Below are 25,185 nucleotides of genomic sequence, written 5' to 3' on the forward strand. Positions count from 1 at the left end.
TGCTCCTACCCATCTTTCCGATTTGGTCCTGCCGTACATACCTACACGTACGCTACGGTCACAAGACGCAGGCCTCCTAATTGTCCCTAGAATTTCTAAGCAAACGGCTGGAGGTAGGGCTTTCTCCTATAGAGCTCCATTTTTATGGAATGGTCTGCCTACCCATGTGAGAGACGCAGACTCAGTCTCAACCTTTAAGTCTTTACTGAAGACTTATCTCTTCAGTAGGTCCTATGATTAAGTATAGTCTGGCCCAGGAGTGTGAAGGTGAACGGAAAGGCTGGAGCAACGAACCGCCCTTGCTGTCTCTGCCTTGTCGGTTCCCCTCTTCCCACTGGGATTCTCTGCCTCTAACCCTTTTACAGGGGCTGAGTCACTGACTTACTGGTGTTCTTCCATGCCGTCCATGGGAGGGGTGCGTCACTTGAGTAGGTTGAGCCACTGACGTGGTCTTCTGTCTGGGTTGGCGCCCCCCCCTTGGGTTGTGCCGTGGCGGACATCTTTGTGGGCTATACTCGGCCTTGTCTTCGGACGGTAAGTTGGTGGTTGTAGATATCCCTCTAGTGGTGTGGGGGCTGTGCTTTGGCAAAGTGGGTGGGGTTATATCCTGCCTGTTTGGCCCTGTCCGGGGGTATCATCGGATGGGGCCACAGTATCTTCTGATCCCTCCTGTCTCAGCCTCCAGTATTTATGCTGCAGTAGTTTATGTGTCGGGGGGCTAGGGTCAGTCTGTTACATCTGGAGTATTCTCTTGTCTTATCCGGTGTCCTGTGTGAATGTAAATATGCTCTCTCTAATTCTCTCTTTCTTTCTTTCTTTCTCTCGGAGGACCTGAGCCCTAGGACTACCTGGCATGATGACTCCTTGCTGTCCCCAGTCCACCTGGCCATGCTGCTGCTCCAGTTTCAACTGTTCTGCCTGCGGCTACGGAACCCTGACCTGTTCACCGGACGTGCTTGTTTTACCCTCGACAATTACTATGATTATTATTATTTGACCATGCTGGTCATTTACGAACATTTTAACATCTTGACCATGTTCTGTTATAATATCCACCCGGCACAGCCAGAAGAGGACTGGCCACCCCTCATAGCCTGGTTCCTCTCTAGGTTTCTTCCTAGGTTTTTGGCCTTTCTCAGGAGTTTTTCCTAGGGAGTTTTTCCCAGCCACCGTGCTTCTTTCACATGCATTGCTTGCTGTTTGGGGTTTTAGGCTGGGTTTCTGTACAGCACTTTGAGATTTCAGCTGATGTACGAAGGGCTATATAAATAAATTTGATTTGATTTGATTTGATGTTAAGTTTGCTGAAAATAAACGCAGTTGACAGTGAGAGGACATTTATTTTTTTTGCTGAGTTTAGGTAGACACACTTGGAATTATATTCTTCAGACTACCATCTGCTCTGGAAGACAAGCTAGGTCTGGTTCCCCTCTAAGCAGGAGTGTCTTCTTGTTGCAGGTTCAGGGTGAAACATGGTTATCTCTCAGGGATAATTATCTCACTGACTACATAACATGTTTTAATTTGGGCAGAGGAACCACCGTTGATATCACACATGCCAATGGAAACATCTGGAATGGATTACTTTGCCTCCCTCCAATAGAACTGCTACCAGTTCAGTAGGAATCACTGTTCAATAGCAGCAGTACTAAGAGGAGTATGGAACACCCAGTCTGCGGAGGAGGATTCAACTGTCATGATTGGCGTGTGGCACAATACTGCCACCTGATGGCGATAAAGTGCACTGAACGCCGTGGGGAGAAAATTGAATTCGGCAAAGAGTTGCTGATTTAATATCACCTGTATGTTTTCCTGTATAATTAGGGATGGTAAACGGATCCTAAATCTGTGTCTGTTGGCAATTTCTTCCCGGAGTGCGAGGAAATTGATGTGGTGAAAATATAAGATACCTTTTCAACCCCTCACTTTTTTGAAAACATTGTGTTGGAATTACTTTTTAAACAGAGATCCTCATTTAGGACAGCACGAGAACAAAACAAACTGTTTTATCACTCTAATGGTCAAGAAAACCCTTTTAGGTTAACCCCACTTGAACATTGTACTTACAGTAATACCCTTTTCCCAGCCAGCACCCAGTCTACCTCCAATCACCACGAAGGATAGGATAGGGTTGATATATTGCGGGCTATGGGTAATTAAGCATCTTCCAGCTGATAGCACAATCTCCAGTAAGTATTTATAATTTGTTTTCAGGTAAGAGTACAAACAGGAGAGATTCTTATACTTTTCTATATCCCACAGAATTGACATGAATGCCATTGAAGATAGAAATGCCTTTCCATGTCAGTGATGCTTTCACTGCAGTGTCTACACAAGTGTTCACAGATCAGTGAGGCTATTTAACTTTTGTGAGATACATTTGTTTTCATTCCTCTGAGAGAAGATGTTTAAGTTATACTTCAGAGTGACTCATAATTGGTATGAGTCAGACTCAATTTATCAGCCCAGTCAATAATAAACGTTCTTGAATCAAAACGTTTTAAAGTATGTTTTCCCCTCATTTATTGCATCATATAAGCTGCAATTAGGGAACTAAAGCTATGGTTTTCTCTTTACTTAAAATAAGAAAAGCAATTGCACATCTGAGTTTGAAATATGAGTTTTCTGAAGTTTGTGAATCAAATTGTGATTGTTTGCTGAGTTGAAGTGTAAGAAGAATGTAATGCGTGATTATTTACCCCCAGAGAACCAGTTTCATGGTTTGATTGAACAGGGTCCTAGGTTCATAACAGGAGAGCACCAAATCACATACTGTTTCTATTTCACAGGGGGCATGAAGACAAGGGCCTTAAAGCGAAAACAGCGGAAAAAAATTGTCTTGAACAGGTAATCAAATGGCTTACTCATTTAGCATGCAGATTTATGCACGCTGTAATTAATTTGCCATTAAGCCTTGATTGATGTCCCTTAGCTTTTTGAAGCCGACATCAGGCTATAATTACTTCCCGTGTTGCACTCGCAGCACTGTTCCATTAAGGTAAACAGATGCTAATTTAGCTGTGCAGTATCTTTTACAGTTTCAGCATAGGAATGTGTTGAATAGGAGCGTACAACTTCATGGGAATTTGTCCTGCCGTGTGCGGAGTATGACCATGCGTTGAGCGTGGAGAAGCGATTGGGGATTGTTCCTTAATGTGAGATCTTGTAGTTGCTGCTGTTTCATGTTCTTGGATGCATAATATACTGCTCAAAAAAATAAAGGGAACACTAAAATAACACATCCTAGATCTGAATGAATGAAATAATCTTATTAAATACTTTTTTCTTTACATAGTTGAATGTGCTGACAACAAAATCACACAAAAATAATCAATGGAAATCCAATTTATCAACCCATGGAGGTCTGGATTTGGAGTCACACTCAAAATTAAAGTGGAAAACCACACGACAGGCTGATCCAAATTTGATGTAATGTCCAAGTCAAAATGAGGCTCAGTAGTGTGTGTGGCCTCCACGTGCCTGTATGACCTCCCTACAACGCCTGGGCATGCTCCTGATGAGGTGGCGGATGGTCTCCTGAGGGATCTCCTCCCAGACCTGGACTAAAGCATCCGCCAACTCCTGGACAGTCTGTGGTGCAACGTGGCGTTGGTGGATGGAGCGAGACATGATGTCCCAGATGTGCTCAATTGGATTCAGGTCTGGGGAACGGGCGGGCCAGTCCATAGCATCAATGCCTTCCTCTTGCAGGAACTGCTGACACACTCCAGCCACATGAGGTCTAGCATTGTCTTGCATTAGGAGGAACCCAGGGCCAACCGCACCAGCATATAGTCTCACAAGGGGTCTGAGGATCTCATCTCGGTACCTAATGGCAGTCAGGCTACCTCTGGCGCGCACATGGAGGGCTGTGCGGCCCCCCAAAGAAATGCCACCCCACACCATGACTGACCCACCGCCAAACCGGTCATGCTGGAGGATGTTGCAGGCAGCAGAACGTTCTCCACAGCATCTCCAGACTCTGTCACATCTGTCACATGTGCTCAGTGTGAACCTGCTTTCATCTGTGAAGAGCACCGGGCGCCAGTGGCAAATTTGCCAATCTTGGTGTTCTCTGGCAAATGCCAAACGTCCTGCACGGTGTTGGGCTGTAAGCACAACCCCCACCTGTGGACGTCGGGTCCTCATACCACCCTCATGGAGTCTGTTTCTGACCGTTTGAGCAGACACATGCACATTTGTGGCTTGCTGGAGGTCATTTTGCAGGGCTCTAGCAGTGCTCCTGCTGCTCCTCCTTGCACAAAGGCGGAGGTAGCAGTCCTGCTGCTGGGTTGTTGCCCTCCTACGGCCTCCTCCATGTCTCCTGATGTACTGGCCTGTCTCCTGGTAGCGCCTCCATGCTCTGGACACTACGATGACAGACACAGCAAACCTTCTTGCCACAGCTCGCATTGATGTGCCATCCTGGATGAGCTGCACTACCTGAGCCACTTGTGTGGGTTGTAGACTCCGTCTCATGCTACCACTAGAGTGAAAGCACCGCCAGCATTCAAAAGTGACCAAAACATCAGCCAGGAAGCATAGGAACTGAGAAGTGGTCTGTGGTCACCACCTGCAGAACCACTCCTTTATTGGGGGTGTCTTGCTAATTGCCTATAATTTCCACTTGTTGTCTATTCCATTTGCACAACAGCATGTGAAATTTATTGTCAATCAGTGTTGCTTCCTAAGTGGACAGTTTGATTTCACAGAAGTGTGATTGACTTGGAGTTACGTTGTGTTGTTTAAGTGTTCCCTTAATTTTTTTGAGCAGTGTATATTCTCTATGTTGACAGTGTGTAGTGACTGGTAATGGCAGTTGATTGTTACACAAACAGTAATGGATGGTAATAACTGTTACACTAACGGTGTATGTGACTTGTGGGACAAGACATAGGAAGTGGCATAATCCTCATTCAGCTGGTAAATAGCATCAATCCACACTAACACATTTGACATCAAGAAGGCATTTATTCGTTTTAACATTAAATGAACACCATCTCAAAGAAAGCATTTATCCAATTAATATTTCCTACATGCAAGAACAAACTACAATGTCTTCACCATCAGTTCATCAAGTGAGGAGTTGGTGGGAAAAAAACAAAACTAAGAGCCATTAAAGCATTTGGAATATAGAGAAAATAAGTACTACCTGATCCACAGAATGTGTGTAACCGCGCCATCTTGTTATTTCCTTTCATGGCCATCCATTTGCATTCTGCAGTCTCTCAATGGTCCTTCTGAAGAACTTTGTATGACCACCCAGTCCAGTAGATAGAATGGCCACCTCTACTACTCAACAGCCTTTCCGACGCACACCCAAATCTAAGCCAACCCAGCACCCATATACCCTCATAGTATCTGAAAGGATTGGATAGAAGTATGCAAAATGGCTGACACTAGGTTAAGTTTTGGTCATATTAGGGTTGTCACAATACCAACATTTTACTAACAATATATCAACCCAAGTATCACAATACCGAGTAGTATTGCAACACCGCAGGAAAATAAAATTCAGGTTGGCCTAGCGTCCTGTTCGCCCCATCCCCCACTGACGCTTGTTCATGTTTCTAAACGTTATGTGCATATGCTACACAAAAAACCTCTCACTGATATTCAATACAACACATATTGAATTTAACTTCACACTGTTCACTGTATAATAGAATACTGCATAGAAATGGCTGATTTTATCATGTTTGCAAAGGCCTACCTGTGATTTGGTTGGAGGAATGGGAGGAAGGAATATACATGCATAATGATCTGCATGTCATTGTGGCAATAAGGGGAAAACACTACATGACACCTTTACTCTTCAGATAACACACAGACACACACTCTCGTCTCCCTCTCTCTCATAAACACACACCACTCTCTCTCCCACAAACACATACATACACTGCTCCCAACTTTAAAAACGTTAGTCACCAAGCATAATTTAAGGGGCACCAGAAAGAGAGATTTTTTTTATATACTGAACAAAAATACAAATGCCACATGTAAAGTGTTGGTCCCATGTTTCATGAGCTGAAATAAAATATCCCAGAAATGTTCCATATGCACAGAAATCTTATTTTTCTCCAATTTGGTGTACAAATTTGTTTACATCCCTGTTAGTGAGCATTTCTCCTTTGCCAAGATAAATCATTCACCTGACAGATGTGGCATAACAAGAAGCTGATTAAACAGCATGATCATTACACAGATGCAACTTGTGCTGGGGACAATAAAAGGTCAGTCCACCAGGCACAACCAGAAGAGGACTGGCCACCCCTCATAGCCTGGTTCCTCTCTAGGTTTCTTCCTAGGTTCTGGTCTTTCTAGGGAGTTTTTCCTAGCCACCATGCTTCTACACCTGCACTGCTTGCTCTTTTGGGGTTTTAGGCTGGGTTTCTGTACAGCATTTTGAGATATCAGCTGATGTAAGAAGGGCTTTATAAATAAATTTGATTTGAATTTTAGTCACTCTAAAATGTGCAGTTTTGTCACACAACACAGTGCCACAGATGTCCTAAGTTTTGAGGGAGTGTGGCGTTGGCATGCTGACTGCAGGAATGTCCTCCAGAGCTGTTGCCAGAATTGAATGAATTTCTCTACCAATGTCGTTTTAGAGAATTTTACATCCAACCAGCCTCACAACCGCAGACCACGTGTAACCATGCTACCCCAGAACCTCCACATCCAGCTTCTTCATCTGCGGAATCGTCTGAGACCAGCCACCCGGACAGCTGATGAAACTGAGGAGTATTTTGGTCTATAATAAAGCCCTTTTGTGGGGAAAATTGGCTGGGCATTGCTCCCCAGTGGGTGGGACAGTATCCCAAGTGGATGGGCCTATACCCTCCCATGGCTGCGTCTCTGCCCAGGCATTTGAAATCTATAGATTGAGGCCTAATAAATGTATTTAAAATTGACTGATTTCCTATTTAAAATTGTTGCATTTATGTTTTTGTTCAGTATAGTTTAGGCTTACATTAGGCCTATATAAATCCTACCTTTGAAGCACATCTCATGAGTAGCAGATAATTTTCCTTTCTTCCTGTGGCAATCAAATTTGGCTAGACCTACTGTCAAGTTACAAGATTGTTAGCTAGGTAACATGACTGAACAACGTTTTTTTTCCCTTATCAAACCAATAATTAGCGAACCTGGATTCAAACGGCCCGCAACATGGTTTGTGAAATTATTTGAAAAAATGTGCATGAAATCGCACAGGAATATATAAAAAAAAAAAATACCGTTTGAGCTAGACAAGCTGTTTTCTTTGCTGAAATGCTGCAATCATGTCTTTAGCAAAGCTGCTTTTCCTCTCTGGCACTTAAGAGGATGCATGACAGCGAACTTGCAAAGCCGACTCTGATTGGCCTGTGGTCTTGGTTATTCCAGGGATTAAATTATATTTTTATATTCTTAATCCCATTCCTTTACTAGATTTGTGTGTATATGTTGTGTAATTGTCAGATATTACTTGTTAGATATTACTGCACTGTCGGAGCTAGAAGCACAAGTATTTCGCTACACCCGCAATTACATCTGTTAAACACATGTATGTGACCAATACAATTTGACAATGTTAACTTTTGTCAAATTAAATGTATAACATTTAACAACTGAAGACCCCTCAGGGTCTAGACCGAAATACTGCATCCCCGCTTGCCATCACAGCTAAATTATATTTTAAAAACTGATGAAATAGATGTGCAGGAAGAGCGGAAGGAGAAAAGCAGGTGAGTAAGGGCTGATAGGGGATGTGGCTGGCGGATTACAGCTGCCACATGTGATATGCGCATGAAAGTGAAGTGGACTTTATTGGACTGGCCCATACAAGACTAGTTCCTTCCTGTTGCTTACATTAAAAACTGTATTTATAAACAAAACTGACTTTTTTAAATTTTTACAACAGGCGCCAGTGGGTTCTTTAGATCGGTGGGGGCGAAATATGTGGTAGTACTGGTATTTTTAAATGTTGGTATCATAAGTATCATGACGTTTTGGTACTGTGATATTACCGTGGTACCGGTATACCGTGCAACACTAGGACATAGACCCCTTTCCAGTGCACAACACACTGACGTTTGGCAACACACTGACTCTTGGCTGCGCTCATTCAACAGACTATATTACATTTTTTATTACTTCTAAACAAAATAACTTTTACAATGTTTGAACAGTCGCTAAGATTATATTCGGTTGTGATCTTTGCAAAATAACTATTTTGGATGCAGCAGTTGTTCACTAGAATGCTAACGCTCATTGCCAAAGAGCCATTTTACTGGTTGAAGTTGAAGTGTTTTTTAAGTATATTGCAGTTGATTTGCGATGATGACACACATATTATATCAAGCAGGACATTCACACGAGCCTTAAAATCCAATCCAAAAGTAGTGTGAAATGCATTCATAAGCAACATGTAAATAGAGGCTTTTTTTGCTGGCATTCTAGAATAACTCCCGTGTTCTGCCACCAACTAGTGCGCATGGCCCTTGTGCGGAAATGGGTCTATTGGATAGGTCTCAACAATACTTTCAGATCTGTTCGGGGGAAATGGACAACGGCATAGGAACTTGTTTGCAATCTTGCAATGTTTCGTATCGCCACTATGTGCCCATGTTACCTTGACACAAAATGGCTACCTCCGTGAGTCTGAGGCTCCTCATATCTTCTTCATGCGCTTCCTGGGCCTCTGGTTGAAGACGGGTGACGTGCCCATGAGTGAGTCGGGAGAGTGCGAGGCGTAGCTGCCGTCCGACGCCGCCCCTCCGGGCGAGGGCGCCATGCCATCTGCCTCGCTCATGGTGGACATGGGCCCTCCCTCCTCGAACACATCACCTCCCAGTACCCCGTGGCCTGACACCTGGCCCTCCTCGCTGTCCTGGGGCTCCATCTTCACCTGCGACAGGTGCCACAAGGGGGAGCTGATGGCAACTCCGCCGCCTGTCAGGGACACAATGGCCAAGATGAAGGACAGAACTCGGTTACAAATATTGTATATGAAATAGTTATTTGTAATCAAATCTATCTCATGAAAACAATACTATGTTATACAATTAATATTATCATTGCCTCTTGGTCCCTGAGGGTATCATACTAGTGTTTGTCCGACTTAAGAAAAGTACCTATATCATGTAGGCCTAAATGAAGCATATATCTATGTCAAATGCTAAATAACACTTTTATACAATCAGTGTTATGATATCATGCAAGTCAATGTTAGAATCAGTGCAATACTTTTAGGGTATTTTTTAACACAACCAACTCATGTCTCTATGCCTTACGTTATGTATGTCCTTACCATATGTATTTGGACAGTGAAGCTAACATGTTCATTTGGGCTCTAAAGAGCATTTAGAATTTCAGATCAAATGATCACTATGGCACGATAGTACAGAATGTCACTTCTTATCTGACCTAGGGAGAACTGGATTTCAACCACACACATTTATTCACCTTTATAATAAAGCATTGCATGCATTACATTGCAGTAAAGTAGAGGCACTTACAGAAGTTGCACACATGGAGTAATGTTTTGTAACCTAGGGTCCGGTACAATTGTTGACTTTTATAAATACAATTCATGCAATTCTACGTCATTTTACATGACTGGAGACTTTAGCAGAATATTTTTTTAATGCGTACAAATAATGACAGGCTACTTTGACACTGAGATCAACAAAGCTGAACTTGTCTTGAATCAATGGCCGAGGCGTATGGAGGCATATTGTCGGCTACAATATGAGGAGGAAATGATCATCCTTAAAATGACAGCGAACTTGCAAAGCCGAAAAATGCTTTCCAGTTTCACTAACTCACACAATGATGTTCAGCTCATTCACTGGTGATGACCTATGCCCTCGTGCCAAAAGTCTTTCTGTCATTTTACTTTGTAGAAACAGATTTGGAAGTTGATCAAATATTTTGGTAGCCTACAGCAGACAGATTAGTCTTCTCTTTTCAGCAGGAACCATTTGCTTTCCAACCTGTGTTTTCCCTCAATTGTATTTGAAATATTGCGAAAGACCTGTTTTAACTGCATGCTGTTTGTTCACTGACAGATCTGCCATGTGTTCCCGACTGTAGGCTATGCGTTGTTATTGGGCTACATCCACAGCTTGGAGAATTAACGAAGAGGCAACTCGAATGAACTTTGATCTCTTATTGTGAATTATTTTTCATGCCACGACAGGTACCGGATCCAGCCAAATAGGTTTCGTAATGAAGGAGTCCAAAACGGAGAGGTGCCGGATCCTGTTCCGGCAGGATCTGGCTCAAATGAATCACTATACATATGTTTAAGCATTGGACATAACAGCACTTTATGGATCTAGTCCCCCCCATTTGAAGAAATCAAGTATTTGGACAAATTCACTTATATTAAAATAGTCTAAAGGTTTTTGTTCCCATATTGCTTGCACCCAATGACTACATCAAGCTTGCGTCTCTAGAAACTTGTTGGGTGCATATGCAGTTAGTTTTGGCTAAGTTACAGAGGTTACACAACAGATGCTAACCTCTCACCATTACCAATAACAGGGAAGGTTACCATTTTTTTGGGGGGGGGGGTGTATCATCTTTGTACCTCTAACTTTATCACTCGTCATTATTCACGATTCATTCATGATTTGTCATAATCGTGGTAGCATCCAAATTAATGTAAGAATGTTCAGACAGTTCAGTCATTGCGTGCAAGGGATGAGACCAAATACTACACTATGTTAATCATTTGATCTCAATTCCAAAATGCTAGAGTACAGAGCCAAAATAAAAAATGTAATTTCACTGTCCAAATACATATGATGAGGACTGCACTTAGTATTACGGGGGTATATACGGTACCTGAGGTGTGTGGTGAGTGTTCCCCCTCCAGGCCCCCAGCCAGCCTCTCGTTTGGGGCCCCCAGAACCCCAATGGGGAGGGCCTGATCCCCAGAGGCCTGGTCCGCCTCTGGCTCCTCGCTGATGGGGAAGGCAATGTCATTCATTGGTTCCTCTTTGATCCGTGGGGGCTTGGAGTCCTCCAGGGCCTTCTCAGGGTTCACCAGCCGCTCATACTCCTCCGACAGCTCCTTGCTGACCTGGGAACAGCCCCAGGGGATAGATAGGGTTAACAGTGAGCTCCTTGCAGGGCCCTACACTAACATTGTTTTTCTAAAAGGAGCAAAAATGTTGGCGCACACAAAGAAATTTAGGAACACAATGAAAGTATGCTTGTTTTTATAATAAATGACTAAAGGTTCATGAATAAAAGTTTTTGGGAGTGTTCCATGCTCAATCAAGCACAATGTACCCTCAAATATTTCAATCACTTAGGTGAGACAAATGTTCATCTGCCCAGAACGAAGGGATAGTTAACAGTGGGATGGTAAATAGCTCTTGGTTGACCTAGGAACGGCACAGGGGATAGAGCGTTAACGGTGGGATAATCTAACCTACACAGGACTAGAAGGTCAAATAACACAGGGTGCAGGTGCCTGGTCTCACCATGTCAACATCAGGATCATGTGGATGTCCATATGATCCTTTCACAACGTGTTGTGTGTTGTGTTGTGTGTTGTGTCCTACTAAACACAACACACTTTTTCCCCCAGCCACCACAAACAAAGTCCATCCCAAAACAACACCAGCAATTCCTCACCTGGAGCATGTGGCTGTGGTAGTCCTTGATGCGCACCTGCCAGAAGCGCTGCAGGGCCAGCACGCTGCCGATGCCCACCTCGTGGAACACCTGCTCTACCACGTCCGGGAAGGGCGTGGCACCCAGGCGGGCCTCGCGGTCCGCGGCCGTGCGCAGCAGTCGGCTGAGGCGCAGGTAATGCTCGTGGGCCAGGTCAGTCAGGGTCTCCAGCACGCTCTCCTGGGCCGACTCGAAGCCGGCGTGGGCCAGGACTGTGGCCACTGACTGGTACAGGAGCTGTCGGCACGAGGGCCAGCTCAGCTCCGTGACGGGCTCACCTTTTCCCCTGTATGGGGAGAGGGGAGGAAGAGGGTGTAGGAGACAGAGGGGGAGAGAGGAGAAGATTGAAGGAGGGATGAGACAGAACTAACTCAGAGGAGAAAACTTGGAACGTAACTGATAATTCCTTGCCTCATTGTTGCCAGAGCACTGTTCACCACATTCTTCCACAAAAAAATACGATCATAATACATTTTGCTTATCTTCATTTGCTTATTGTGACTTGAATGCAAAGTTCAATTAATAAACATAGATCACAATACAAAGTGACACTGTGAATGCCACTGCAACAAGTCAAGACACAGCCATTACTATCTTACATGTAAAAGTCACTCTCAGGGTCGCTGTGGCAGAGCTGGAAGGGCTGCCAGGGTGCCTTGCTGTCCAGGGGCAACAGGTCATCGGGGGCGGCCGGCGGTGTGGGTGGCCGTGGGGGCAGAGCCTCCCCTTCCTCCAGCCTGCTACTTCCTCCAGCACCACTGCCCTCCGAGGGGACCAGACCTTTCCCCTGGGCTGCAGCCAGGAGGCTGCGGAGGCGTCGGGTGTGCTGGCATAGCTGCACTGTGTGGATGGTGAGACTGCAGGGCTCAGAGGGAATGTCCAGCATGGTGGTGGGCCGGGGCCGCTGGGCCGAGGGCTGGTGCAGAGGGGGGTCCTGCATCTCCACCGAGCGGAACTCGCGCTGGAGCAGGTCGAAGGAGCTGCGGCTCGGTGGGGCGCCTGCCGGCCCGGGGATCTCGCCCCAGTAACGCATCATCGTTCCCTAGTGAGCCGCTTCAGGCTCTCGTGTGATGAGGTTTCTGGTATGTGACAAAGCAGGGGAGATGGCAATCAGCACACACTAAAAGGAACAAGGACCTAATTTATCCATTTCTCTTATCTAGCCCTGTGTTTCTGCCTACTGTTCTGGGGTGTGAATTGATTACACTTAGTAACACAAAAAGGGAAGGACGGGGATAAAGGGAACAAAAATGGCCCTACCAACTAACCCTACACCCATTAAAACCACTATTCCACTACTTGGCCATATCTGATCCTGCACCAGGCCAGCAGCCTGGGAAGACGGGACACTATTGTTCAACACACCTTGAAACTCTTCTGCAGTAAAATCTCGTACACCCACGTACTTCTCTGCAGCTGCTACCACAAAATGTTTTTTTTTCCTGTGATTTAAGTTCCAGTTCTGCAGTACAGTTGATAACTAGTGTAGTGTTAGTGAGCCAGCTACTTAGTTGTCTTTGCATCTAAGATAATTGTGTAGTTTAGAGTAATTATTAGTAAGTAGCCAGCCGCGACGCCAGACGTAGTCAACACACCTAGTCATCATTAATCCACTGCTAGCTAGCTAGCCAACAGCTAGCCAACCGTTACCGACTAGCAGCGCTGTAGATACCAATACTTTACAACGGAACGATTTGACTAGTGCAGTGTTGGCTAGCTAGCTACATAGTTGTCTTTGTCATAGCTTGATAATTGTGTAGTTTAGTAATTACCGAGGTTAGCTAGCCAGCTATTGCCGTCCCCCGCGACGCCATTTTTCCTAACCCAGCCAACTAGTAACACTGTAGAAACTAAAATACATTACAAAGGAACGTCTTGATTAGTGTTATGTTAGCTAGCTACAAAGTTGCTTTTGTATCATGACAAGGTGTAGTACTGAAACTATCGAGGTCACCTAGCCAGCTACACCTAGCCAGCTACACGGTCAAACAAAGTCAACAACGCAGCCACTGCTAGCTAGCCTACTCCACCAGCCAGCAGTACTGTATCATTTTCGTCATTTTAGTCAATAGATTTTCTGCAACGTAAGCTTAACTTTCTGAACATTCGAGACGTGTAGTCCACTTGTCATTCCAATCTCCTTTGCATTAGCGTAGCCTCTTCTGTAGCTTGTCAACTATGTGTCTGTCGATCCCGGTTCTCTCCACTCTGCACAGGCCATACAAACGCTTCACACCGCGTGGCCGCTGCCACTCTAACCTGGTGGTCCCAGCGCGCACGACCCACGTGGAGTTCCAGGTCTCCGGCAGCCTCTGGAACTGCCGGTCTGCGGCCAACAAGGCTGAGTTCATCTCAGCCTATGCTACCCTCCAGTCCCTAGACTTCCTGGCGCTGACGGAAACATGGATCACCACAGATAACACTGCTACTCCTACTGCTCTCTCCTCGTCTGGCCACGTGTTCTCGCATACCCCTAGAGCATCGAGCCAGCGGGGTGGTGGCACTGGAATCCTCATCTCTCCCAAGTGGACATTCTCTCTTTCTCCCCTGACCCATCTGTCTATCTCCTCATTTGAATTCCATGCTGTCACAGTTACCAGCCCTTTCAAGCTTAACATCCTCATCATTTATCGCCCTCCAGGTTCCCTTGGAGAGTTCATCAATGAGCTTGACGCCTTGATAAGTTCCTTCCCTGAGGATGGCTCACCTCTCACAGTTCTGGGTGACTTTAACCTCCCCACGTCTACCTTCGACTCATTCCTCTCTGCCTCCTTCTTTCCACTCCTCTCCTCTTTTGACCTCACCCTCTCACCTTCCCCCCCTACTCACAAGGCAGGCAATACGCTTGACCTCATCTTTACTAGATGCTGTTCTTCCACTAATCTCATTGCAACTCCTCTCCAAGTCTCCGACCACTACCTTGTATCCTTTTCCCTCTCGCTCTCATCAAAAACTTCTCACTCTGCCCCTACTCGGATGGTATTGCGCCGTCCCAACCTTCGCTCTCTCTCTCCTGCTACTCTCTCCTCTTCCATCCTATCATCTCTTCCCTCTGCTCAAACCTTCTCCAACCTATCTCCTGATTTTGCCTCCTCAACCCTCCTCTCCTCCCTCTCTGCATCCTTTGATTTTCTCTGTCCCCTATCCTCCAGGCCGGCTCGGTCCTCCCCTCCTGCTCCGTGGCTCGACGACTCACTGCGAGCTCACAGAACAGGGCTCCGGGCAGCCGAGCGGAAATGGAGGAAAACTCGCCTCCCTGCGGACCTCGCATCCTTTCACTCCCTCCTCTCTACATTTTCCTCTTCTGTCTCTGCTGCTAAAGCCACTTTCTACCACTCTAAATTCCAAGCATCTGCCTCTAACCCTAGGAAGCTTTTTGCTACCTTCTCCTCCCTCCTGAATCCTCCTCCCCCTCTCCCCCCTCCTCCCTCACTGCGGATGACTTCGTCAACCATTTTGAGAAGAAGGTTGACGACATCCGATCCTCGTTTGCTAAGTCAAGCGACACCGCTGGTCCTGCTCACACTGCCCTACCCTGTGCTTTGACCTCTTTCTCCCCTCTCTCTCCAGATGAAATCTCGCGTCTTGTGACGGCCGGCCGCCCAACAACCTGCCCACTTGACCCTATCCCCTCCTCTCTTCTCCAGACCATTTCCGGAGACCTTCTCCCCTACCTCACCTCGCTCATCAACTCATCCTTGACCGCTGGCTACGTCCCTTCCGTCTTCAAGAGAGCGAGAGTTGCACCCCTTCTGAAAAACCTACACTCGATCCCTCCGATGTCAACAACTACAGACCAGTATCCCTTCTTTCTTTTCTCTCCAAAACTCTTGAACGTGCCGTCCTTGGCCAGCTCTCCTGCTATCTCTCTCAGAACGACCTTCTTGATCCTAATCAGTCAGGTTTCAAGACTGGGCATTCAACTGAGACTGCTCTTCTCTGTGTCACGGAGGCTCTCCGCACTGCTAAAGCTAACTCTCTCTCCTCTGCTCTCATCCTTCTAGACCTATCTGCTGCCTTTGATACTGTGAACCATCAGATCCTCCTCTCCACCCTCTCCGAGCTGGGCATCTCCGGCGCGGCCCACGCTTGGATTGCGTCCTACCTGACAGGTCGCTCCTACCAGGTGGCGTGGCGAGAAGCTGTCTCCGCACCACGTGCTCTCACCACTGGTGTCCCCCAGGGCTCTGTTCTAGGCCCTCTCCTATTCTCGCTATACACCAAGTCACTTGGCTCTGTCATATCCTCACACGGTCTCTCCTATCATTGCTATGCAGACGACACACAATTAATCTTCTCCTTTCCCCCTTCTGACAACCAAGTGGCGAATCGCATCTCTGCATGTCTGGCAGACATATCAGTGTGGATGACGGATCACCACCTCAAGCTGAACCTCGGCAAGACGGAGCTGCTCTTCCTCCCGGGGAAGGACTGCCCGTTCCATGATCTCGCCATCACGGTTGACAACTCCCTTGTGTCCTCCTCCCAGAGTGCTAAGAACCTTGGCGTGATCCTGGACAACACCCTGTCGTTCTCCACTAACATCAAGGCGGTGACCCGATCCTGTAGGTTCATGCTCTACAACATTCGCAGAGTACGACCCTGCCTCACACAGGAAGCGGCGCAGGTCCTAATCCAGGCACTTGTCATCTCCCGTCTGGATTACTGCAACTCGCTGTTGGCTGGGCTCCCTGCCTGTGCCATCAAACCCCTACAACTCATCCAGAACGCCGCAGCCCGTCTGGTGTTCAACCTTCCCAAGTTCTCTCACGTCACCCCGCTCCTCCGCTCTCTCCACTGGCTTCCAGTTGAAGCTCGCATCCGCTACAAGACCATGGTGCTTGCCTACGGAGCTGTGAGGGGAACGGCACCTCCGTACCTTCAGGCTCTGATCAGGCCCTACACCCAAACAAGGGCACTGCGTTCATCCACCTCTGGCCTGCTCGCCTCCCTACCTCTGAGGAAGCACAGTTCCCGCTCAGCCCAGTCAAAACTGTTCGCCGCTCTGGCACCCCAATGGTGGAACAATCTCCCTCACGATGCCAGGACAGCGGAGTCAATCACCACCTTCCGGAGACACCTGAAACCCCACCTCTTTAAGGAATACCTGGGATAGGATAAAGTAATCCTTCTAACCCCCCCCCCCCCCCCCCCCCTTTAAAGGATTTAGATGCACTATTGTAAAGTGTTTGTTCTACTGGATATTATAGGTGAATGCACCAATTTGTAAGTCGCTCTGGATAAGAGCGTCTGCTAAATGACTTAAATGTAAATGTAAATAACAATGGGTATGAACACTAAGAAACCAACCTTACTGAAGCACGTTATTCCCATCACTCTCTATTGACCTCTGCCTACTCACAGCAAGCCTCTTAGGAGCCCTCCTCCTGGACCCATCTTCCTCTACTACTCTCTTCACTGTCTAAGCATACGACACCTTCTGTGCTACTCCGATCCTGGCAACCTCAACCTGCCTTTATCTCACCGGACACTTCTAAGCTCCAGCACCATTAGTACCCAATTCCTTTGCATCATGCCCCTCCTGCACACTTCTCACATCTAGGAATCTCCTAGCCCTTCATCATGACTCTCAGTTCCATTACATTACAGATAAGAGTCATTGGACGAAGGCGTCTTCTGTACAGGGGAGTTTTGCTAAGCACATTAACACGTATCGCTTGCGGTACGGTTTTGGAAGCACAAGGACCTTATCTTTAAAAAAACAATAAGGTGCAATTGATACACACCTTTATAGGGTTAGTGTTCCCACATGGCCATATCTCCATGTTACAGGGCGCGTTTACAGAAGACAGAGGGACCACCTGTGCTAATTAGCCATCTAAGCATGTTAACGAACACCTGTGTGTAACGGAAGAAGGCTGCAACTGTCGGCTGCAATTGGGATGAAGCCGGTTAAAACACAGTAAATACATGAAGTGTATATAGCCTTCCCTGTAGCTCAGTTGGTAGAGCGTGGTGTTTGCAACACCAGGGTTGTGGGTTCGATTCCCACGGGGGGCCAGCACAGAAAAAAAAAAAAAAAAAAGAAATGTATGCATTCACTACTGTAAGTCGCTCTGGATAAGAGCGTCTGCTAAATGACTAAAATGTAAAAAATGTATATTCGCATTTGGGAAGTTATTTTGATGTGATATGAAAGTAAAGGGCTTTATGTTTCTAGAACCGTATTGCAATTGAGAATCGATTCAACAGGTGTAGACCTTACCGTGAAATGCTTACTTACAAGCCCTTAACCAACAATGCAGTTCAAGAAATAGAGTTAAGAAAATATTTACCAAATAAAATAAAAAGGAACACAATAAAATAACAATAACGAGGCTATATACAGGGGGAACCGGTACCGAGTCAATGTGCGGGGGTACAGGTTAGTCGAGTTAATTTGTACATGTAAGTATGGATAAAGTGACTTTACATAGATAATAAACAGCGAGTAGCAGCGGTGTAAAGAAAAGGGGGAGGTGGGGGTTCCTTGTAAATAGTCTGGGTGGCCATTTGATTAATTGTTCAGCAGTCTTATGCTTGGGGGTAGAAGCTGTTAAGGAGCCTTTTGGACCTAGACTTGGCTCTCCGGTACCGCTTGCCGTGTAGTAGCAGAGAGAAGAGTCTATGACTTGGGTGACTGGAGTCCTTGACAATTTTTGGGCTTTCCTCTGAGACCACCTAGTATATACAGTTGCAAGAAAAAGTATGTGAACCCCTAGACTAATGACTTCTCCAAAAGTTAATTGCTGTCAGGAGTTACCTAACATGGATTCCAATCAATGAGACAAGATTGGAGATGTTGGTTAGAGCTGCCCTGCCCTATAAAAAACACACCCACAAAATTTGAGTTTGCTATTCACAAGAAGCATTGCCTGATGTGAACCACGCCTCGAACAAAGGAGATCTCAGAAGAATTGTTGACTTGCATGAAGCCGGAAAGGGTTACAAAAGCATCTCTAAAAGCCTTGATGTTCATCAGTCCACAGTAAGACAAATTGTCTATAAATCTATATACTCTCCCTAGGAGTGGCCATCCTGCAAAGATGACCGCAAGAGCACAGCACAAAATGCAAAATGAGGTTAAGAAGAATCCTAGTGTGTCAGCTAAAGACTTGCTAACATCTCTGTTGACGAGTCTACGATACGTAAAACACTAAACAAGAATGGTGTTCATGGGAGTACACCATGGAAGAAGCCACTGCTCCTCCAAAAAAAAAACATTGCTGCACGTCTGAAGTTTGCAAAAGTGCACCTGGATGATCCACAGCGCTACTGGCAAAATATTCTGTGGACAGATGAAACTACAGTTAAGTTGTTTGGAAGGAACACACAACACTATGTGTGGAGAAAAAAAAGGCACAGCACACCAACATCTCATCCCAACTAAAGTATGGTGAAGGGGGCATCATGCTTTGGAGCTGCATTGCTGCCTCAGGGCCTTGACAGCTTGCTATCATCGAGGGAAAAATGAATTCAAGTTTATCATATTTTGCAGGAGAATGTAAGGCTCTCTGTCTGCCAATTGAAGCTCAACCGAAGTTGGGTGACGCAGCAGGACAACGTCCCAAAACACAGAAGTAAATCAACAACAGAATGGCTTCAACAGAAGAAAATACACCTTCTGGAGAGGCCCAGTCAGAGTCCTGACCTAAACCCGATTTGAGATGCTGTGGCATGACCTTGAGAGCGGTTCACACAAGACATCCCAAGAATATGGCTGAACTGAAACAGTTTTGTAAAGAGGAATTGTACAAAATTCCTCCTGACCATTGTGCAGGTCTGATCCGCAACTACAGAAAACGTTTGGTTGAGATTATTGCTGCCCAAGTAGGGTCAACCAGTTATAAATCCAAGGGTTCACATACTTTTTCCACCCTGCACTGTGAATGTTTACACGGTGTGTTCAATAAAGACATGAAAACATCTAATTGTTTGTGTGTTATTAGTTTAAGCAGACTGCGTTTGTCTATTGTTGTGAAATCCAGGTAATTCCAAAGGGTTCACATACTTTTTCTTGCCACTGTAGGTCCTGGGTGGCAGGAAGCTTGGCCCCATTAATGTACTGATCTGTACGCACTACCCTCTGTAGCGCTTTACGGTCGGATGCCGAGCAGTTGCCATTCCAGGCGGTGATGCAACCGGTCAGGATGCTCTTAATGGCGCAGCTGTAGAACGTTTTGAGGATCTGGGAACCCAGGCAAAAGCTTTTCAGTCTCCTGAGGGGGGAAAGGCGTTGTCATGTGCTGTTCATTACTTTCTTGGTATTCTTGGACCATGATAGTTTGTTGGTCATGTGGACACCAAGGATCTTGAAATTCTCTCGACCCGCTCCACTACAGCCCCGTCGATGTGAATGGGGGCGTGTTCGGCCCTCCTTTTCCTGTAGTCCACAATCATCTCCTTTGTCTTGCTCACGTTGAGGGAGGGGTTGTTGTCCTGGCACCACACTGCCAGGTCTCTGACTTCCTCTCTATAGGCTCTCTCGTTGGTGATCAGGCCTACCACCGTTGTGTCGTCACCAATCTTGATGGTGTTGGAGTCGTGCTTGGCTATGCAGTCGTGGGTGAACAGGGAGTACAGGAGGGGACTAAGCACACACCCCTGAAGGGTTCCCATGTTGAGGATCAGCGTGGCAAATGTGTTGTTGCCTACCCTTACCACCTGAGGGCGGCCCGTCAGGGAGTTCAGGATCCAGTTGCAGAGGGAGGTGTTTAGTCCCAGGGTCCTTAGCTTAGTGATGAGCTTCGAGGGCACTATGGTGTTGAGCTCTGAGCTGTTATACCTTCATATCGACCTTGTGCCATACTGGGATATTCGGTAATACCCCACCCATATTCTTTAATCCAAATGTTAGCAATGCTAACAAGTACATGTAAAATTCCATAGAGAAGCCTAACTAAATGCTAACAAGTGCATTGTGAACATTTTTTACACTTTCGGACCTAAAACTATACAAATAATTAAAAAGTGCTACTCAGTTTGCTGCACGCACAAAACAAATATTAGACAGCAAGGCTCTTGCGCACAAAACAAATATTAGACAGCAAGGCTCTTGATCCATTAGGAGTTCTTAAGAGGGGAATTCTCTGCTTTTAACAAGCGAATGCTTGCTTTTGGAAGAAGCTAACTAGCTACTAAATTAGCAAACCATATGCACAACTGCAGAGCTATAGTTATAAGCTATCTAGCTGGCAAACATTTAGTTGTGAATTCCATACTGTAATTAGATCACCTGGCACATGCTGCACAACATTGAGTGACTCACAAGGCTCTGGTCTCTTGTAGTTGTGTGCTTGTAAACAGACTACCGTAAGCTTCATAATAATTTGACAGGTGAAATGAAGAACGCAATGTTCTTTATCTCCTAACATATTGCACAAGTTGACTGCAGGTATTTTCTTACAAAGTAGCTAGCTACAAATATTCAAATTCATAAGAAAAAAAAAATTTAAGAAATAGTTTCAATGGTATTGATGGTATTGAAAAACCATCCGGAGGCTTTTTCCAAATAACCCGGTATATGGTATACCGCCCAAGTCTAGCATCCACTACTCCAGGGGTTTTTCAAAATGCATACTACCATGCTCCAAGCATGCAAATTGGAGCACGGGACGGTCGGAGTATGATCCAAATTAAAGTATGCCAACCGGAGCATGGAGGGCACTTCTCGAATGTGTACTCCGTTTGTATACTGAACAAAAATATAAAACACAACATGCAACAATTTCAACATTTTACTGAGTTACAGTTCATATAATTGAATGCCACACCTTTGTACACAAAATTTGAGAGAAATAAGCTTTTCTGTGCGTATGGAACATTTTTGGGATCTTTTATTTCAGCTCATGAAACATGGGACCAACACTTTAGATGTTGCGTTTATATTTTTGTTCAGTATACATATTTTGAAGCATGCATCGATGCAAGCTTTAACGGAAAGTATGCAAAGAAATTTGACGCAACCACGTAAAAAATGTGGCACAATTTCTTGAAATCAATGGCGGACATTATTTGAGCTGAAGCGATAGAAAATGCATTCCAACTTCGGAATGAAATGTTGCCTATTCACATCTCATATGTTGCCTGACTAAAATATTTTATCTTGACATGTTAATAAATACATGCTTTGTTAATTTTGGCATATTTACCTGTCTACCAACCGTAGATCGCAATCCCATAATAAGTCAATAGGGCTAACTGGCTAGCTACTACTGTTAGCTAGCCAGATAGCCACGAAGAATTGTTAGCTAGCTACCCACGAACAATTGACATCTAACTTGCATCACTGTCTGTAATTTGTCTCAATAGACTTCATGATGTGCAGCCTAACATGTGCACAATGATGTACCAAATCTGTGATTTAGTGCATTTTTATTGGGAAAGCATTAGAATAAGGCGACTTAAAATTTACAGGCGTAGGTGGTAATATTTCTCGAGGAAGAAATAATTCTAATGTTAAGGTAAGATTTGAATAGAGAAAGCTGATCATAGAGCAGTGCTCCCTTTCCTTTGATCCTATCAGTATCGACACATGCTCCAACGATGCACTTAGCACAGTTCTCTCTGTGGTGTTTTGGGAAATGCATGTTACATCTTCGGCCGTTGTAGGAAAGATACATAATTAAAAAACACTAGCAAGCCTAAGTTCTAGAGGTCGACCGATTAATCGGAATGGCCGATTAATTAGGGCCGATTTCAAGTTTTCATAACAATCGTTAATCGGTATTTTTGGCCACCGATTTGCCTATTATTATTTTTTAAACCTTTATTTAACTAGGCAAGTCAGTTAAAGAACACATTCTTATTTTCAATGACGGCCTAGGAACAGTGGGTGAACTGCCTTGTTCAGGGGCAGAACGACAGATTTTTACCTTGTCAGCTTTGGGATGCAACCTTACGTTAACTAGCCCAACGCTCTAACCACCTGCTTTACGTTGCCAAGGTAAGTTGCTAGCTAGCATTAAACTTAACTTATAAAAAAACAATCAATCATAAACACTAGTTAACTACACATGGTTGATGATATTACTAGTTTATCTAGCCTGTCCTGCTTTGCATATAATCGATGTGGTGCGCATTCGCGAAAAAGGACTGCCTTTGCTCCGACGTGTACCTAACCATAAACATCAATGTCTTTCTTAAAATCAATACACAAGTATATATTTTTAAACCTGCATATTTAGTTAATATTGCCTGCTAACTTGAATTTCTTTTAACTAGGGAAAATGTGTCACTTCTCTTGCAAACAGAGTCAGGGTATATGCAGCAGTTTGGGCCGCCTGGCTTGTTGCGAACTGTGAAGACTATTTCTTCCTAACAAAGACAGCAGACTTCGCCAAACGGGGATGATTTAACAAAAGCGCATTTGCGGAAAAAAAGCACAATCGTTGCACGACTGTACCTAACCATAAACATCAATGCCTTTCTTAAAATCAATACACAGAAGTATATATTTTTAAACCTGCATATTTAGCTAAAATAAATCCAGGTTAGCAGGCAATATTAACCAGGTGAAATTGTGTCAGTTCTCTTGCGTTCGTTGCACGCAGAATCAGGGTATACAGAATCTGGCTCGTTGCGAACTAATTTACCAGAATTTTACAGAACTATGAAATAACATTGTAGGTTGTGCGATGTAACAGGAATATTTAGACTTATGGATGCCACCCGTTAGATTAAATACGGAACGGTTCCATATGTCACTGAAAGAATAATGTTTTCGAGATGATAGTTTCCGGATTTTACCATATTAATGACCTAAGGTTTATTATATTATAGTTAAGTCTATGATTTGATATTTGATAGAGCAGTCTGACTGAGCGGTGGTAGACAGCAGCAGGCTCGTAACAGTCAAAGGTATATGGTTTAGAGAGAAATAGTCGACGCGTCATAATTCCTGTAATAACTTGCGGCTGAACTTGAAAGGGGTTCCTTCGTTATTTTACCATTCATGTCTTCCATAGAGAATGTCTTGATCTACTTCAAATAAGGTCTGTGTTTTGTGCTTAAACCGCATCGGCATTTTGATACCCGTGTAAATTTCACTAGGTAACGTTTGTCAACATATTTTCATAAATCCACTCTACAAAATTTTTTATCTTCGCTTATATTGATCAGAGTTATATCCTATGGATATCTACACAGTTATAAAATTGGCAAGGTGGTGTAAGCCTAAACCAAACACAGACCTTATTTTAAGTTAATATAAAAATATCCTATGGAATAAATGAAGGAACCGCTTTTCAGATTTTGCTAGAAGGTGTCATGGGAATTATGACTCGCACTTTGGTAGTCAATTCTTACCATTCCCATTATTAAAATAGGATTTCCTGCATATAGAAATTACAGTTTTTGTTTTCAGCATTCATCACAGGTAACTTAAACTCTATTTTTATTATTCAAACAGTATTTGTCTCCTAAACAGATTCTTCAGTATCGTTGTCACTTCAGAGCTATGTGTGTGTGTGTGTGTGTGTGTGCGTGTGTATGTATGTATGTATGTATACACACACACACACACACACACACACACACACACACACACACACACACACACACACACACACACACACACACACACACACACACACACACACACACACACACACTCACTAAAAAAAAATCATAATAAATCGGCAGATTAACCGTATCGGCTTTTTTGGTCCTCCAATAATCGGTATTGGCGTTGAAAAATCATAATCGGTCGACCTCTACTAAGTTCCATCGCTATCGGAAAACCGGACCCTGGGGCCTTACTTATAAACGGTGTGTACATTTTACACTAAATATCTGCACCAAAATATTAATATTTATAAACTTGGCGCAAGCCATACATACACCAGTGGTGGCTCCTCAGAGGTGGAAGGGGAGGACCATCATCCTCAATGAATTTCATTAAAATAAACTATTTTTTAAATTATCCTTTTCGAAAAAACTATAATTAATATAATCACATCAACAAATAACTGATTAAAACACAATATTTTGCAATGATGGTCTACAGTAGCCTCAACAGCACTCTGTAGTGTAGCACCATGGTGTAGCCAGAGGACAGCTTGTTTCCGTCCTCCTCTGGGTACATTGATTTCAATACAAAACCTAAGAGTCTCATGCTTCTCACCCCCTTCCATAGACTTACACAGTAATCATGACAATTTCCAGAGGACGTGCTCCAACCTATCACAGCTCTTGCAGCATGAACTGACATGTTGTCCAGAGAATGAATCTAGAACTGAAAACATAAGCTACAGCTAGCTAGCACTACACTCAGGGTCCGGAATTAACACCCGCCAAGTGCCAAATGCGGGTAGATTTTCTGTTTGGTGAGTAAATCATTTACATTTACATTTAAGTCATTAGCAGACGCTCTTATCCAGAGCGATCTCAGAAGGCTATCCGCAACACTGGCGGGTAAATGTTTGAACCAAAATAGTAATGTAATAAAATATCTGGCAAGATGGCTCGGAGGAAATTACTCATGTTTGCCAGCCACAGACCGTCTCTAGTGCTCCA

General features: G+C 44.6%; 1 protein-coding gene across 1 annotated transcript in view; it reads right to left on the bottom strand.

Annotated features, from left to right (window-relative positions):
• Nucleotides 1-7,036: 7,036 nt before the first annotated feature.
• supt7l (SPT7 like, STAGA complex subunit gamma) overlaps nt 7,037-25,185 on the bottom strand; it is a 28,300-nt gene continuing 10,151 nt past the window's right edge. Inside the window, exons 2-5 of the mRNA XM_029714081.1 lie at nt 12,270-12,749; nt 11,632-11,956; nt 10,834-11,071; nt 7,037-8,934 (exon numbers count right to left, since the gene is read on the bottom strand). Of these exons, the coding sequence (XP_029569941.1) occupies nt 8,654-8,934; nt 10,834-11,071; nt 11,632-11,956; nt 12,270-12,706 (1,281 nt within the window). The 5' untranslated portion in view covers nt 12,707-12,749 and the 3' untranslated portion in view covers nt 7,037-8,653. The remainder of the gene's footprint in view (nt 8,935-10,833; nt 11,072-11,631; nt 11,957-12,269; nt 12,750-25,185) is intronic.

This window comes from Salmo trutta, chromosome 25 (assembly GCF_901001165.1).
Source record: "Salmo trutta chromosome 25, fSalTru1.1, whole genome shotgun sequence".
In the NCBI taxonomy this organism is placed as follows: Eukaryota; Metazoa; Chordata; class Actinopteri; order Salmoniformes; family Salmonidae; genus Salmo; species Salmo trutta.